Source organism: Musa acuminata, chromosome BXJ2-7 (assembly GCF_036884655.1).
Source record: "Musa acuminata AAA Group cultivar baxijiao chromosome BXJ2-7, Cavendish_Baxijiao_AAA, whole genome shotgun sequence".
NCBI classification, from domain to species: Eukaryota; Viridiplantae; Streptophyta; class Magnoliopsida; order Zingiberales; family Musaceae; genus Musa; species Musa acuminata.
Window position 1 is genome coordinate 11329025 of NC_088344.1, and position 17855 is coordinate 11346879.

The 17855-nt window shown below is 40.3% G+C and overlaps 3 protein-coding genes across 3 annotated transcripts; 1 reads left to right on the forward strand and 2 right to left on the reverse strand.

Moving 5' to 3' along the window:
• The first annotated feature begins 2146 nt into the window (after positions 1-2146).
• On the forward strand, positions 2147-4141 carry LOC135616342 (GDSL esterase/lipase At5g08460-like). The gene is made up of 4 exons (XM_065115530.1): positions 2147-2456; positions 2544-2671; positions 2762-3001; positions 3878-4141. The coding sequence occupies exons 1-4, from the start codon at positions 2147-2149 to the stop codon at positions 4139-4141; spliced, it is 942 nt and encodes a 313-aa protein (XP_064971602.1).
• Positions 4142-5049: 908 nt separating this feature from the next.
• On the reverse strand, positions 5050-10701 carry LOC135616176 (E3 ubiquitin-protein ligase SINAT4-like). Its single transcript, XM_065115362.1, has 3 exons — positions 10273-10701; positions 5825-6211; positions 5050-5561 (listed from the first exon to the last, which is right to left on the reverse strand). The coding sequence occupies exons 1-3, from the start codon at positions 10498-10500 to the stop codon at positions 5469-5471; spliced, it is 708 nt and encodes a 235-aa protein (XP_064971434.1). The 5' UTR covers positions 10501-10701; the 3' UTR covers positions 5050-5468.
• Positions 10702-10886: 185 nt separating this feature from the next.
• On the reverse strand, positions 10887-11345 carry LOC103991768 (histidine-containing phosphotransfer protein 1-like). The gene has a single exon (XM_009411314.3). The coding sequence runs from the start codon at positions 11343-11345 to the stop codon at positions 10887-10889; it is 459 nt and encodes a 152-aa protein (XP_009409589.2).
• Between the last annotated feature and the right edge of the window lie 6510 nt (positions 11346-17855).

Here is a 17855-nt window from a genome sequence, read left to right on the forward strand (position 1 = left end):
CTTATGAGGGTAGACCAAGACTTAACGGCATGGTAGATAACTGACGGCGTTAAGTGGAGCGAGGCGCCGGTTCCGAAAGCGGGCAGCTTCTTGGAAGGTCGAGATGAATTGCCACTTCTACCCCTGAGGCCTCCTCGTAGTTTATGGTGCAAAAAAAACAGCACAGCATTTTGAGTTAATTTTGACTCGGGTCAAAATGTCTGGATTTTCCCTTAATATCTATCTCATAAAAATATGAAACCTTCACAGTTAGTAAGACGCAAATGTGATGCAGAAGCAAATAGTAATTTGCAAACCCCCATTCATCTTCACAGCTGGCAAACTGTAAATACGATGCAAGCAAAGACTAATCTGTAAACCTATCATTCATCTTCACAGCCAACGAGAAAATAACAGCATAAGAAGTATTTGAATAAAAAATCATTACATCATCGAAATGGACGGACCCAAACCTTAGATCATCACTTATAAACAAAAATTGACGGTTAAAATGTTAGCGTCCGTGATCGAAGTAAGAGGAGGAGACGAGCGTGGTGGCGTAAGTAGTGACGTCTGTTACGGTGGAAGGAAAAAGTCAACGGAGAATTAAGAGCACGTCGGGACGTTTCGGCCATCTGGATTGGTTCAGCAACGTGATCTCCAAGTCATAAATCCTCGCCCTCATCCCGCTCCTTTGACCCTTGGTTCTTTGTGGTACATCTCGACGCAATGGAAGCAGTCAACGTGTGAGGGATGTTTTTATATTTGAATCGTTATAAAAGAAGAATATTCTCCATAGAAACAAAGCATCAAGATCGATGATGGAAGCATGATCATCAGGTGTCTAAGATATTTGTTTAGTGTTATTTAAGATATTAATATATGTTGTAAACCATGGGCTTAGTTTGCTTTTGCGGTGTCGGTATTCCTTGCTTTGCTGCTTCCTTATCTGTCTTCCTTTCTACCTAATTTTATTTAAACTACATTTATCAAACCTCTAATGAGTAAACAATTCTTGAGCTGCGTTGGAATCACTCGGAAGCAGAAAGCGAACGAAGCAACCGAGTAGTTGCCAACCAACTCCTCTCTCTCTCTCTCTCTATATATATATATATATATATATATATATATATATATATATATATGCCCCAAAAAGTATTTTCAGTTTTTTATTTTTTTATTTATGAATTTTCTTTTTAATATCCTAAATATTTATTATCGCCGTTACTTCTCCTTGGGAGTGTATTATCCATCGCTTCCCTCTTATCGTCTTTGTTTCATCATTTTTATTATATGATAATTATATCTTTTTTATTCATTAAATTTTATTATTTTTATCTTTATATTTTTTCATCGTTGTAGTCACATGCATTTTATTATTGTCGTGTTAACCGTATCTCATTTGTGTTATTATGATCATATCTATCAATTATGAGGCTCTATTACCTTCGTTCATATTTATCCTTTTGCTTTGATTCTATTAATTGTCTTTATCGATCAATTTTATTATAACTATTAATAGTGTTGAAAGAGATTTTAAGTATTAAAAAAATATTTTTTATAAAAAATAAGTTATATATATTTATATATTCTATCATTTTGTATTAAAGGCAACTATCTAAAGGGATAAAACTAATTGGGACTTCCACCTTTAAATTTGAAGTTTAAACTTGTAAGTAGAATTAAGATTTTTGAATTCTTCGTAAAAAAATATTTTTATCTTCTTTTTCCATAGACACTCATACTTTTTCGTATTTTTCACTTGATATATATTTAAAATAATATTACTATTTAATAATTTTCTTTTCTCTGCCTTTTTTTATTTTTCTTTGATGTTAGTGATGAGAGGATGATTACAAAAGTCGCACTCTTGAAAGCAGGCCAACATAATTCATTCACAAGTCTTTTAATCGACATATACTTCGTTTTGATACTATTTATTATAATCCAATCTAATAAAGAGACTAACATATTAATTTGATGAACCATTTTTCTTTACATCCCATATTGGAGACATTCTAGTGATCTTTCAATCGAAAGGCTGTGATCGAATCCCAAGAACTCAAACGCATCGGACGGTCAACAACCGATCATAAGTAAGCTATCAAGCCGACCACCGCCCCTTTAGTCTCCAGCCTTCCCAAAACCCAATCAAACGAGCAGCGAAATGGCGCCAACCTCTCCACTCTTCTTCTTCCTCCTCCTCCTCTTCTTCCCCTCCCCCTCTCTCCAAGAACGCCGCAGCCGCACCTCGTCCGGTGTCCTCGTCGCTTCCTCCAGCCCTTCGCTGCCCTCGCCATCGCCCTCCCCCCTCGTCCTCGCTCTCTTCGTCCTCGGAGACTCCACCGTCGACTCCGGCACCAACAACTACCACGGAACCCTCGCCCGCGCCGATCGATCCCCCTACGGCCGCGACTTCGACACCCACCGCCCCACCGGCCGCTTTTCCAACGGCCGCATCATCGTCGACTACCTCGGTCGGCAACCCTAGTCAAAGAACCCGTCTTTTCAAGAACTCCGATTTCTTGACCCGTTCTCACCCACCCTCTCCTCATCTGATGCAGCGGTCCGGCTGGGGTTGCCCTTCGTGCCTCCGTTCTTGGGCCGGAGCGGGAAGATCGAGGACATGATCCGCGGGGTGAACTACGCGTCGGCCGCCCCCGGAATCCTCTTCTCGAGCGGTTCCGATTTGGTGAGTTCGTTACTAAATTGATATCTTCTTTGAGGTAGACGAGACTTTGCCGCGGGATTTGGTGTCAAATGCTCATCGTTGTTGCGGCAGGGGCAGCACTTTTCTCTGTCGCAGCAGATCCAGCAGGTATCGGACACCTTCCAGCAGTTCGAGCTGAGCCTAGGGGAGGAGGCGACGGCGGACCTCATCTCGAAGTCGGTGTTCTACGTCTCGATCGGGAGCAATGACTTTATACATTACTACCAGCAAAATACTTCGAGCGCGCAGGTGCTGTACCTGCCATGGGAGTTCAACCAGCTCCTAGTGACCACTATGAAGCAGGCGCTCAAGGTCAACCTCCTTCCTCAAAGCGCCCTTTCTAGCTATGGCATATATATTGTCATTTCCTATTCCATTTTGCTCATTGACTTGTGATCAATTATTTACTGATTGTCTTGACTAATTTAACCTTCTAGTGGAGCAAATGCTGCCTTTTGATAGTGTGATCAATTGGGAGACTAGGAAAAGAATACATTTTTAGTTAAATTCCTTAATTTTGCAGAGTTCATGTTGATCTTGCATCCATACACCTAATATATCTTTTCTATAAATTTTTGATAATGGCTATTGAATGCTATGGTTGACTAGATTGTCACACCCAAAGGAATCTTGGCTGCATTTAGCGTTTCCTTTGTTAATGATTTGGAAGGCTTCAAATTTGATTCCAAAGTGTCCCAACTATACTTTGAAATATGGATATGGCCTACAATAAATATTTTGATTGAGTTGTCACTAATTACAACTGTTAGGAAAGGGTCTAATATATGTGATAAGAATTAATAATTTTCTCAAGTACAAGATAAATTAGACATACTCATGAAACCGATATTACGACTTAATATTACAATGGCCAAACTAGTAGGAAAGGAGTCGATATTATTTATAAGACTTAACAACATGTTGGGTGATTATGCCTTGATTTCAATGACTTCCTGTTCTGAAAAGATCTGATATGAAATCTCTAGAAAAGTTAAATTGTTTTCTCTTAATTTCTTATCATGGTCTGCTGATCATTGAATTTGTTCTGAGCTTCACTACCAAATACCAGTGCGATTTAGGTCTGCGTTCTGCATCAGGTATTGTTACTTGAGATGGAGAAAGCTTTGTGTGTCTATTTCCTGTGCTTGGGCTGTGTTTGGCTTCTGCTAAGTTGTTTCATGACTGCAGAGTCTGTATGATAAGAACGTGAGAAGAGTGGTGCTCACGGGGCTGGCTCCGATTGGCTGCACTCCTCACTACCTGTGGCTATCCGCCAGTGAGAATGGGGAGTGTGTTGATGCAATCAATAACGTGGTGATGGAGTTCAACTACGCCATGAGGTACACGGTGCATGAGCTCAACCGCGAGCTCCCAAATGCCACTTTCACCTTCTGTGATGCTTTTGAGGGCTCCATGGACATACTAACCAATCACCAGCTCTACGGAGAGTGAGTTATCGGTTATGAGTTAGCATGGAAATAGCGGAGCTCGTTCGCTCACCGTTCCGTTCCTCGCAGGTTTCCAGACAGTCACCGATGCTTGCTGCGGTCTTGGGAAGTAGGGAGGATTCATCATGTGCCTGCTGCCGGAGATGGCTTGCAGCAATGCTTCGACCCATGTGTGGTGGGATGAGTTCCATCCCACGGATGCAGTCAACCGGATCATCGCGGATGATGTGTGGGACAGCAAGCATGCGTCCATCTGCTATCCCGTGAACTTGCAGGACATGCTTAGAGCTAACCACTAGCTGGCTACACCTTACTGGAAGCTCGAAGAAGAAGAAGAAGAAGAAGAAGAAGAAGAAGAAGAAGAAGAAGAAACTTGAATGACTACTACTGCTCATGAAAGATTGATAACTGGGTGAGTCGTCATTCTTAACACGTGTGTTTCTACTGTTTTCCTGTACCGAGAAAATCTTATTCGACGATGATGTTCAGTTTTTCTACATGTCAAAATATAGTCATTTAGAATGTTTGGTAGATTCCGTGGAACATTAACAAAATTGTTTGGAAGTTTAACAGGTTGAAAAGAGTCTGATCTATGATCATCTTGATGCGAAGTCAGCAGAGAAAGATTCCGGTTATGGTTCCAAAACCGAATTTTGATTCTTTATTTTAATAAATCAAAATCATCAATTTTGGAACTATCGTTAAGACAAGACAAAATATGCCTACACACATCAAATACTCCTAATGTTGAATCTTGCATCCATAAAATCATTATTAGAGGCAATGGCCACAAATCAAGATGTGATTTGCTCTCTGGTTGGTGCTCATCAGATAACCATAAATTGCACGGACTCATTCATCAAATAATAGTCGTCCATCAGTCATAAAATTTACAGATGATATTCCCACATCCAAAAAAGACACTTTGAAATAACATGAGATAAAAAAAAAAAGGCTTTCTTTCAGAATAACACCGAGATAAGATGGAGAAGAAGCTTTGCTTATTATATCCATACATATCCCTCCTCTCAACAATTCAACTGAACAGTGGAAAGCACAGCCAAATATTGACAGCAGCAGCGTCATGGATGCACCTGCTTCGCACAATCACAACCAGTGACAAAAGCTTGTGGACTATCAGTCACAGGGATTCAATACCGCATGCTCCACCATCGAGATTCTGCTGCTCCTTCCATATGCGACCACCAGTAACCGCAGTTTCAGCTCCTTCCTGTCTCCACCGGAGAAGTGCCACGTTCCTCTGAATCATGAGACCGCCATGGCTGTCTCGAACTCTGGTGGCTGTCACGATTGCTCCGAGGGGTGCCTTCTCACGTAAGTTTCCTGCCATTTGAACCAACTACAAGGCTGTAGCTACAGTGCATTGCTTCATTCTCATCACCCATGAAACGACAGTGGAACACCTGCAGAGAGAGAGAGAGAGAGAGTGACAGAGCGCAATAGAGCAAATGGTATGATACCAAAGAGAAAATAGATCGAATGACATGACTAAACAGGATGTATACAGTACAGTAAATTTAAACCATGAATGATCATCCTACAGCCGATGAAGTTCTCTCCAAGAGCATGTTCATATACAGCACGCTTTAACTAAAAGAACTCAACAGTAGACTTAAACCCTACTAAATCACAATAGGTCAACTTTGGGGTGTTTTAGCATACTTACAGTCAACACCCAGGAAGCATTTTCAACCTCTCTGGGATTGGATTTCACATATCTATGGTTGAATGCAGAACCAACGTGCATATCTACCTGGTGTTCCTCCCTTAAATGAGCAACGAGGAATGGAATATCCCCAACAACAGAACACTCAGAACCAGCATCGGTGCAGTTGTGTGGCCTGAAATCGCTTTGAGCTTCATGCTTGAGTTTGCTGTAATATGGAAAACTTTCAGGGCACCCCAGCGAAAAATATCGGCAAGGAAGATCGAGTGACTCCGCCACTTTCTCCAAGGCCAGACATCTGATGTCTCCAAGCTCTTGCCTACATGTGGGGCAACGATTATGTACCCTTGACTTACAAGCTGAACATAGGGTGTGTCCATTGTGGCACTGCAAATATTCTAATTGGTTTAACTCATAATAATATATAAGAGTTATAGATCCAGAGAATTTGATATTTGAAAGCATACAATAAATATCCCAAGTAAAAAGTCTGCTTTACTTACAAAAAAAAAAAAGAACATAAAACTTCTTAAGCATCACAATCAACCTTTGTCTCGAGCATCAAAAATTTTGGGCTGCAGGCAACTCCAAGCATATTGAAAGTACTAAAAGAAAAATGGCAAGGTAACAAAAGGTTCCACAACTAGCTAACAGCAAATGTTGGGAGAAAAGTACAGGACAAATACAGCATAGATAGAGAGATAAAGTGGCACCTCTTATTGCTTCCAAGCAAACATTTACGGCTCACCATGAATTAATGTATGATGGATCACTGCTTATGTTCTATAAACAAGATTCAACATTTAGATTAACTAAGGATTCAGGTTTACAATCAGAAAGTTAACCACAAAGATATTGTAATTCAGTTCCTGAATTTCCAATATCATCATATAAAATAATAACTACAGTGCAAGTGAATCTTTAGATATTAAGTTTCCTCAGAGCATAACAAGAACAAGATAAGCAAATACCCAACACGAATCCATGCAAGAGATGTTATTTGTCATTAACTCAAGCTTGATGGGCTAATTGGCTTATCAACTTCATTTGACCCAAACCACTGGCCATAATATTTAAACTGAAGTTGATAGTAATTCACTCATCAGACCCATATAAATCAATCGTAGTCTTGTCCACTTCCAATGTAGAACTAATCGGGGTGTTATAATCACCCTCACTCAAGGGCTTGACGTTCTCGTCAAAGCCCAACATATCTTATATCAAACCCTAACATGGTGCATGTGAGGCGCAGCCCAATGGTGGCTCCACGCCGTGACAAGTCATTTGACTCTATCCATGGGTAGCCTTTTCCTACTCGAGCCCTCTCACCATGCCCAAATACTATGTCGGCTCTGATACCAAATGTCATAACTCGGGTCTGATGGGCTAACTAGCTCATCAACTTCGTTTGACCCAAACCACTGGCTATAATGCTTAAGCTGAAGTTGATAGTAGTTTACTCATTAGACCCATATAGGTTAATCTTAGTCTTGTCTACTTCCAATATAAGACTAATCAGGGTGTTATAATATCTCATACTCAAGGGCTTGAAGTCTTCGTCAAAGCCTAACATATCCTAGATCAAACCCTAGAATGGTGCATGTGAGGCACACCCAGTGATGACTCCACACCGTAACGAGTCCTTCGACTCCATCCATGGCGAGCCCTTTCCTACTCAAGCCCGTTCATCATGTCCAAATACTAGGTTGGCTCTAATACCAAATATCATGACTCGGGCCTGATGGGCTAACTGGCTTATCAACTTTGTTTGACCCAAACCACTGGTCATAATGCTTAAGCTGAAACTGATAGTAGCTCACTCATTAAACTCATATAAGCCAATCTTAGTCTTGTCCACCACTAATATAAGACTAATTGGGGTGTTATACCATTAGTTATTAAATCGATAAATAAAATTTTAAAAAATAAACGAGAAAATTATATAATCAAAATATCATCACTAAGAATTATAGTCTCCATTAGATGTCAATTAAAGGCATCTGGGCAGTTGTCTCATTTTTATTTTTTATCACATCATATGAAAGTAAAAATCATATAATAAAAAATTACATCAATTTTCCATATAGAAGTAGCACCAGAATTTATTACATGATTAAAAAGAATGACTCTGTTGGTTTGAAGAAATAAAAATATGATTAAGTAATAAAAATTATAATTTCTTGGTAAAAATAAATATAATATGGCAAACTAGGGAAAAATAATCAACCTAGATGGAATGATTTGGATAATACTCTTTATCCCCGCTTTTAACCCACTGAAGCACCATATAAACAAAAAAGGACATGATTTGTATGGTTTAAAATAATCTAATCATATTATCCAAAAGGAAGCTAGTGCATGTTTTTCAATTCAGTAATCTCTGATTATTAAAGTAAAGTTACAATCATTCATCAATGGGTAAGAAAAGCAATATTGGTTATGTAACTGGATAGACAATAGAAACAACTTCAAGTGATGGATGAAATTGATTTAAAAGATAAAAATCTACTGATAAATTCCAAATGCACACCTTAATTTAACTACTACAAGTAAAAAAAAAAATTCACATCCAATAGGAAACTGAGAACCCATTGTTAACAAACTTTATTAGCCCACGAAAAAGTGTATGCTACCAGTTATCAAAAGGAAAAATCTCAACCTACTACAAGTGGACAGGCCAACATGATTACTGGAGTGATGAAAAAGAAAAGGAAGCATCACTTTTTATTTGAATTGTGCAAAAATGATTAATTGTGAAGAAAATCACGTACAGCCATGAGGAGGAAATGAGCATGCAAATGAATGGAGCAGAAAAGGAGCATAGTACCAAAAGAAGGAAAATATTGATAGGAAAAAGGAAGAAAGAGGAAAACAGGAAGGACAGAGCATAATGACAATTATAGACCAAAAGGAATATGATGGGGTCAAAAAATCAAACAGAGAGTATTTCTCATAGGAATAAGAAAGCAGGAAGAGAAAAGAGGATAGAGAAGCGGCAAAGCAGGAAGTCAAAAGAAAAGGGTAGTGAAGGCAGCAGGAGGAGAGGAACAGGAGTAACAAAACACAGAAGAGTAGGAAAAAACACAACAAAATAAAAGGAGCATCGGTAGAGGAACAGGGAGCCAAAAAAGAGAAAAGAAACTATTTTATTGAGAAAAAAAAAAGATAAAAAGAAAGTTTAGGAAAGCAGAAAGATGAAAAGCAAGATATCCAAGTCATCAAGAAGTGGAGGTATGACCAACATAATGAGATAAACATGAAATACAGGAGACATAACATAAGAATTGTGAGGAAGAGATTATCAAGGGCACAAACACCTGGAATAGCAAGTACTTTACAACATTGATGTGTTTAGAGAAAAAACTATGGAATGCAGCATAAGCTAGCAATTTGTGACAGAACATGTATTTCAAATCTGCAAAAGATTTACAGTTTAGAAGTATGTAGTCGATCAACAACATGCTCTTCCACCTAGATCTACTGTACAAGGCAATTCCTTCAGTAGGAGGAGGACCTGGACCTCGGTACTACAGTAGGTACCGGAATTTAAAAGATTACTGACTGATTAAGGCTTACTACTTGGGTTCCTACCAAAGAATCGTCAAAACAGCCAGCAGCCACCCGGAAAACCTGAAGCTTAAGAGCTCAGGGTGCTTACATGGAGAAGCAACTCATTAGCAGATGAGAAGCCTGTTAGAATTGGAAACTGATAGGAAGCATCCCAAGTAAAGGGACAGGGAAACTAGACTCAATGAGCCTTTTGCTCCAAATTGCATATGCAGTCCCCCAATAAAAATCAAGCTACAATAAATCCAATTCATTTAAACACTTACTATTATGTCACAAGTCATACTAGAATTCTTAATATGCATATCGTTCTTTAATATCAGGGAAAAAATCGTATGAAGGTGCCATGTAGATAAGCCCTTCTTGGTGATTTCCACGTTAAGACCTCAAGTGCAGCAGTCCCCGAAATCCAGGGTTTGACATATGTGATGCAGAAGAACTTGAAACGATGATGGCCTCTCGCATTCAAATTATTCACTTATGTATCAATAATCATTCAGATGCACATGCCTAAACCGTAAAAATGAAGATTCGTTAACTTTTGAAGTATCTCAACAGAAGAAATTTTAAAAGTGTAGGTTGCACTTTTGCGTCAACAATTTCGTCAAGAATCAAAAATAGACACAAAAAATCACGCATTTATCATCAACAATAAAATACCGAAACTAAACCACTCCGAACACTTCAACTCGACAAATCGAATCAAAAGAAAAAAAGAAGAAAAAAAACGCAAACAATGCCATAAATAACATCTTTATACCAACAATCACTTCGATTTCCCTCGAAATACATGACAAGAAATTAAATCCGACAACAATCGCTAGAGACCCAACCCCAACGACCAGGATGGAGAAGAAAAATCAAAATAGGGCAACTCTAACCTGGTGGATCGGGGGGTACATCGAGTTGGTGCAGACGGGGCACTCCAGCAACTGATGCACCCTAGTCACCGGGCTTATAACCGGCGCCGGAAAGCCGCCGGCGCAGCCGATGACAGTTCCGTTCCCATCGCCGTGGGGCTTCAAGAAGGGGTGGGGAACATGGGCGACCTCGTCGTCGTCCACCATCCCGTCCGACACGGAGATGCACTCGATATTATCCGATTCCATCGGTCAAAATAAACCAAGGAGAACCAAAATGGAAGCGCCTTTCCAGATTCAACCCCTTCTTCCTGCCCTCTCTCGCGCCGGGGAAGACGCGTTGCCAAAATTGCAATGCGAGTTCCACACCCTTCTCTCCCCACTTTCGGGAGCGGGAGCGTCGCTCGCAGATGCCTTGGTCGCCGCAAGCGCATTTAAATCGAAGTAACACTAAACGTTGCACGGAAATGAGACACCAAATTGAACTGTCGACTCAAAAAGAGAAACACCACAAGTTTTTGACTGCTTAGTCACTCAAAAAGAGACGTTTCCACATGAGTGGGCCACAGGAAGCTGCAAAAGCAATGACAAGCAGCAAACAGCATGAATAACTGCTTTGGCACTAACTACTGTTGCTACTGCGACATCAAAGGGACTGATCCACCAGTAGCCAGAATCTGCGTCTCCAGCTTGAACAGAGTTTCCAGCTTGCGCTTCACCAGGAGATGCTCCTGCGCCACTTGCTGTAGACATTTGAGGCAACCTTCTTTGCTCCCCTTCTTACAGCTGTTGTGAAAGGCCATGCACACATTTTTGACTCTTCTAGCACCTATGCTGGCACTGCTGCCCATCAACTTGCGGACACAGGCATCCAATTTCTCGAAGTCCACGTCCTGCTGATCTAGGATAGAGCGTAGTCCATTGATGAGCTTCTCAGAGTCTTCAAGGAAAAGAGTCCCGACCTGAAGAACAAACTTAGGTTCGCTCTCATCCTGCAGCTGCTGCAACTGTGTGTACTGATTGTCCAGAAACCCCTCACGGAAGACTACTGATGCGAAGTCAATGTATAGCTTTTGCAATCTATCCGAGTCCATGTCTCCTCAGCTATGCAGCAGGGACCAGGCTTCTTCCAGGGACGGGGAGCTTCTTCACCTTTTCAAAATAAAGCAGCTGTTCGGCAATACGACTCCCAAATTCTGATTCAATGCATCCAATAAAAAGAACAGCAATGGGAGACAAATATTGTATGTCTGTGTGCTCATAGTGTATCAGCTATATATTGGATATTCATGCTAAATTTAAATTTAGAGAAGTAACTTTGAGAAACATATATCTATGCAATTTTTCCATTAAAATGAAAGACAAGAAGCATAAAAATTGCAAAAAAAAAAGAAAACTTGCTAATTATGAACACACAACACACACAACTTTTTATGTGATACCAAGGCAGCTGGAGATGATGAGCTGAGTTGAAAGCCAAGTAGTAAAATGACTCTCCAAATGCTGAATGATGAGCTTATTAACGTAGATGCGTTTAAGTCAACTAATAAGGTTTTCCAAGACTGACCCGCTCTCTTTGTAAAATGATTTCGGAACTGGTTGCTTAAACATCAAGAACAGCGAAATCCTATAATCACAAATAGAACGCATGCAGCAAGAAAACGAACCAACATTTCACAAGCAAAGCCAGCAAAAGCCTCCCAAAACCTTGAAACCATCATCAGATAACAGATTAAACGCCTCCTCTAATCCGAAAGCCGACCAAGAAACATACAAAACCTAAAAGAAAGCAAGCCCACGTGAAATAATCAACGACGAGATGCGGTGGAATTTTCTTGTCGCGCTGATACCTTCGACGCGTGGTTCATTCGACAAGAGTGCGAACCGTCTCGCATCCAAGAAACGATTAATAAACACGAAAACCTAATGCAGACCGTGTAAGAACAACAAGGTGCGGCAAATGGCATCAAGAAAGAAGGTTCCGGCTGGATCTGACTTTCTTGATGCTCCGTAACTATGCAAGGTTGCATAGCTGCAGAGAGCATCCGAAGATCGAGAGAGAATACCTCCTGCAACGAGTCCGGCGACCACGGGAACGAGCTTTGACCCCAAGAACGACGGTGGAGAACACGAGAATACCTCCGACCATGAAAGGGAGAGCGAGAGATGAAAGGAGTCGAAGCGCCGGAAACAGAGCGAGAAGTGGGAAATGGGGGAAGAGAGTCCCGTTCGTTGGCGCTGCAAAATGGCTTGCCTCTACGGTGTTAATACCGTGCAGTTTATGTCCATCCTGCGACACAAATTCCGTTACACTGCCTCGGTAATCATACTGCGAATGTGCGTATACCGTTCAGTTCGCGTTGTTCGTCAAGGACACTTTCAGTTAAGCTGACTCGTCAGGTCTTCCATCCACCTAGCGACGCGTGGACAGAGACATGGCGGGAGTCACGTGGATCACCATGTGTCGTAAATGGGTCCGGATCCTTGTATGGGCCCGAGTCCACTGAGTCGTCCTAACACGGCCCAACTTCCCACATTAGTGTTGTCCAGCCCGAACCAATCGAGAGGTAAAAAACGGACGCAGAGCCTCGCTGCCCCTCGTTCCGATCGATCCCTTCGAGCTCGGGGGGGGGGGGGGGGGCGACTTGCAACGATGAATCGGCCCCGCGGCTTCACCCTCCTCGCGGTCGTCCCTCTTTTGTTGGTCGTCACCAGTGCGATCGAGTCGCCCCAGTACACCGTCGTACACTCCGAGTCGGACTTCGAGGTGCGGTTGTACAGGGAGTCGTTGTGGATGTCCGCTCCCACCGACGAGATCTCGTTCGAGAAAGCCACCAAATTCGGTTTCCACCGGTAGGAGCAATCACAATCCCCTACAGTTATTGCTCATTTAATTGATCCTGAGATGATGTTTATGGGCTAGGTTTTGATATATTTGGGAGAATCATATCAAAGTGAATTCTTTTCCGGTCTTCAAATAAGCATTTCTGCTGGAAATTCGAGGTCAAGTTAATTCGACGATAAAATGAACCATGCCTCGTCAAACAAGCGCAATATTGCACACCAAATAGAAAATTAATGTTTTTTTTTTCTTAAGAACGCCATGAATTGGATCTATGTTTCTTAATGATCATGAATGAAATTAGAAAATTCGATTCCAAAAGAGGAACAGACATAACCTGGTGACTGTGGTAACGAGTTATCTCATCGTGCTCAAATACTAAGTCGGCTCTAATACCAAATATCACGACTCAGGATGGACAAATTGGCTTATCAATTTAATTTGACTTAAACCACTTACCATAATACTTAAACTGAAATTGATAGTAGTCCACTTATCAACTTAATTTGACTTAAACCACTTACCATAATACTTAAACTGAAATTGATAGTAGTTTACTTATCAGACCCATATAAGTCAATCTTAGTTTTGTTCCCTTCCAATGTAGAACTAATCAGTATATTATAATCTCCCTCACTCAAGGGCTTGACGTCCTCGTCAAAGTCGAACATATCCTAGATCAAACCCTAGCATGGTGTATTTGAAGCATAGCCCAATGGTGACTCTACGTCATAATAAGTCTTTCGACTCTATCCACGGGTAGCTCTATTCTAATCGAGTCCGCTCATCATGCCAAAATATTATGTCAGCTATAATATCAAATATTATGACTCGGGCTTGATGGGCCAATTGGCTTATCAACTTCGTTTAACCCAAACCACTAGTCATCAAGTAGCTCACTAATCAAACCCATATAAGTCAATATTAGTCTTATCCATTGCTAATACAAAACTAATCGGGATATTATACCATTAGTTATTGAATCGATAAATAAATTTTTAAAAAATAAACTAGAAAATTATATGGTCAAAATATCATGAGAATTATAATCTCGTTTTTGTTTCTCATCACATCATATAAAGGCAAAAATCATATAATAAAAAAAAATGACTCTGTTGGTTATAAGATTTAAGTCACAAAACATGATTAAGTAATAAAGTAATAATTTCCTGATAAAAATAAATATAATATGGTAAACTAGGAAAAAATAATCAACCTAGATGGAATGATTTGGATAATACTCTTTATCCCCGCTTTTAACCCATTGAAGCACCATATAAACAAAAAAGGACATGATTTGTATGGTTTAAAATAATCTAATCATATTATTTTGATCCCCAACCAAAAGGAAGCTAGTGCATGTTTTTCAATTCAGTAATCTCTGATTATTAAAGTAAAGTTACAATCATTCATCAATGGGTAAGAAAAGCAATATTGGTTATGTAACTGGATGGACAATAGAAACAGCTTCAAGTGATGGATGAAATTGATTTAAAAGATAAAAATATACTGATAAATTCCAAATGCACACCTTAATTTAACTACTGCAAGTAAAAAAAAAATTTCACATCCAATAGGAAACTGAGAACCCATTGTTAACAAACTTTATTAGCTCCCGAAAAAGTGTATGCTACCAGTTATCAAAAGGAAAAATCTCAACGTACTACAAGTCGACAGGCCAACATGATTACTGGAGTGATGAAAAAGAAAAGGAAGCATCACTTTTTATTTGAGTTGTGCAAAAATGATTATTTGTGAAGAAAATCACTTACAGCCCAGAGGAGGGAATGAGCATGCAAATGAATGGAATGGAAAAGGAGAATAGTACCAAAAGAAGGCAAAGATTGATAGGAAAAAAATAAGAAAGAGGAAAACAGGAAGGACAGAGCATAATGACAATTATAGACCAAAAGGAATATGATGGGATAAAAAAATCAAACAGAGAGTATTTATTTCTCATAGGATTAAGAAAGCAGGAAGAAGAGAAAAGAGGATAGAGAAGCGGAAAAGCAGGAAGTCAAAAGAAAAGGGTAGTGGAACAGGGAGTAACAAAACACAGAAAAGTAGGAATGCAAACAACAAAATAAAAGGAGCATCGGTAGAGGAACAGGGAGCCAAAAAAGAGAAAAGAAACTATTTTATTGAGAAAAAAAAAGATAAAAAAGAAAGATTAGGAAAGCAGAAAGATGAAAAGCAAGATATCCAAGTCATCAAGAAGTGGAGGTATGACCAACAAAATGAGATAAACATGAAATACAGGAGACATAGCATAAGAATTGTGAGGAAGAGATGATCAAGGGCACAAACACCTGGAATAGCAAGTACTTTACAACATTGATGTGGTTAGGAAAAAAACTATGGAATGCAGCTGAAGCTAGCAATTTGTGACAGAACATGTATTTCAAATCTGCAAAAGATTTACAGTTTAGATGTATGTAGTCGATCAACAACATGCTCTTCCACCTAGATCTACTGCACAAGGAAATTCCTTCGGTAGGAGGAAGACCTAAAATACCGAAACTAAAAATCACACATTTATCATCAACAATAAAATACCGAAACTAAACCACTCCGAACACTTCAACTCGATAAATCGAATAAAAAAAAAACACAAACAATACCATAAATAACATCTTTATGATAACAGAGAAAAGGAAAATCATCTCTCTTAATCTGTATAAATAAAAGAGGAACATGTGAATACAATCAAGCTTCTTCGCTTCTTTAATAAAGCTTTTTCAATAATTGTTCTTATCTTCTATTATTTTCTTCATGGTATTAGAGCAGCAGCTTGCCTAGAGCAAGCTCTCTTTTCGTTGCCGACCGATCACTGTTGCGTCTCCAACTCCGGCGGCAAAAGAAAAGGCTTTCTACCATTGCTTTTTCGTCGTCAGTCCATCAGTGCGATAAATCTTTCCTCCTTGGTGAACAACAACTGTCTTCTCCACTATCACTCTGCACCAACGTCCGTGCCTCTTGCGCGAAGGGTTTGTCTTTCCTTTGAATATCAATCTCAGATGTCCGCTCTTCCGAGCGACTCCTTTTCCCTATATCTATATGTCCGTTTTCGCCCAAACGGTCACGCGTGTGCTGACTGCCCTTAACGCAACTTAACTGGTTTTGCCTAAGTCGTACGGCACCCTTGAATGTCCGTCCACAAAGGTCAGCCTCCCCGAAGCCTCCCATGGTCTCTTAGGAACCACAAAAGAGAAAACGGGTTAGAGAAAATGCCTCATCCATAAGCAAACATTTCCGAAAACACTTCATAGACAATACAAATTACAAACAAACTTTACAAGTTCTGAACAGTTATACAACAAAGGGTCAAAATGGTCCATTATAAATCGAAAATCTCTCACAAGTGTCCACATGACACAACCTTTATTTACAAACCTAAAATGGCTACCAAACCCAACTAAAATGAGACTATTAAGCATTTGGCCATCCCTCTAAATGTTGTGCAAAGCATGAACATACTAAAAGACATGGGCATACATAAACATTATATCAAACATCCTATTTTGAAGTTTGTCCGTGACATTCTCCCTCACTTATTCGTTCGACGTCCTCGTCGAAGCCTTTGCCGACACTACAACTCCTCGCCTTTGCTGAGTCTTCAATCTTCCGCTCCAGCTGCAATGCGCCTCTTGGCTCCCAACTGCTCTCCACTACTATTTTTGAGTAGTCGAACCTTTGATCCGCCATGCTGCTTCAACTCGTCAATGACTCTAACTCTAGTGTGGGGTTGGCTGAGTTGTGTTGATCCCTGTTGGTTCCTGCGGATCCTCCAGATGAAGGAAAAGACCATCCTTACAATGCACTAGTCTCTTAATTGCCAATTGGATGGATACTTATTGGAGCTTTATCGAGCATCGTCTCGTAAACTTCTGAAGTTTTGGGTCCTTCCTCTACAAAATTTGCTCCTTTCGATTGACATTTCATTGGAAAATGAAGCGGACAATCTACTCTCAGTAGCACTCCTCTGACTTGCCAAGCTCTCTTAAGCGAATATGGACTCTAGAGCCACTCTTGGATCATACCTAGATGAAGCACCGCTCTAGGATAGTCCGTCGCTCTAGGATAGTCCATATATGCTGATGACCAAGGCTTGTCATACCCACTCTTGGGTCATACCTAGATGAAGCACCGCTCTAGTAACTCCAGAAGTCCACCAACTTCACTGTAATTTGTCACGACCCGAGTTTGATGAGCTAACTGGCCAATAACTCCATTTTGGTCCTTCAATCACGGACCAAAATGCTTAAGCGGGAGTTAACGTAGTACACTCATCAAGCCTTTATAAGCTAATCATACACATTGCTTACTTCCAATGTGGGACTAATGGGATGTTAAAATATCAACTCAATTAGCTTGACGTCCTCGTCAAGGTCCAACATATCCCAAATCGAACCCTAGCATAGTCCATGTGAGGTTTAACTCAGTGGTGGCTCCACGTCGTGATGAGTTCGGACCAAAATGCTTAAGCGAGAGTTAACGTAGTACACTCATCAAGCCCTTATAAGCTAATCATACACATTGCCCACTTCCGATGTGGGACTAATGGGATATTATATAATTAGTGCACCATTGTCTGGATCCTGTGCCTTTGCCCCTACTAACACAATCTCCGCTGCACACCACTTCCTTTATGGCAACTTGAATGGCAACACTATGACATATTCTTCAAGAGTACCCGCCTTTGTGTCCTCTTGCCCCATGCCAAGGCCTTATGAACCCAACTTTGCTTCCATAAGTTGAGTCG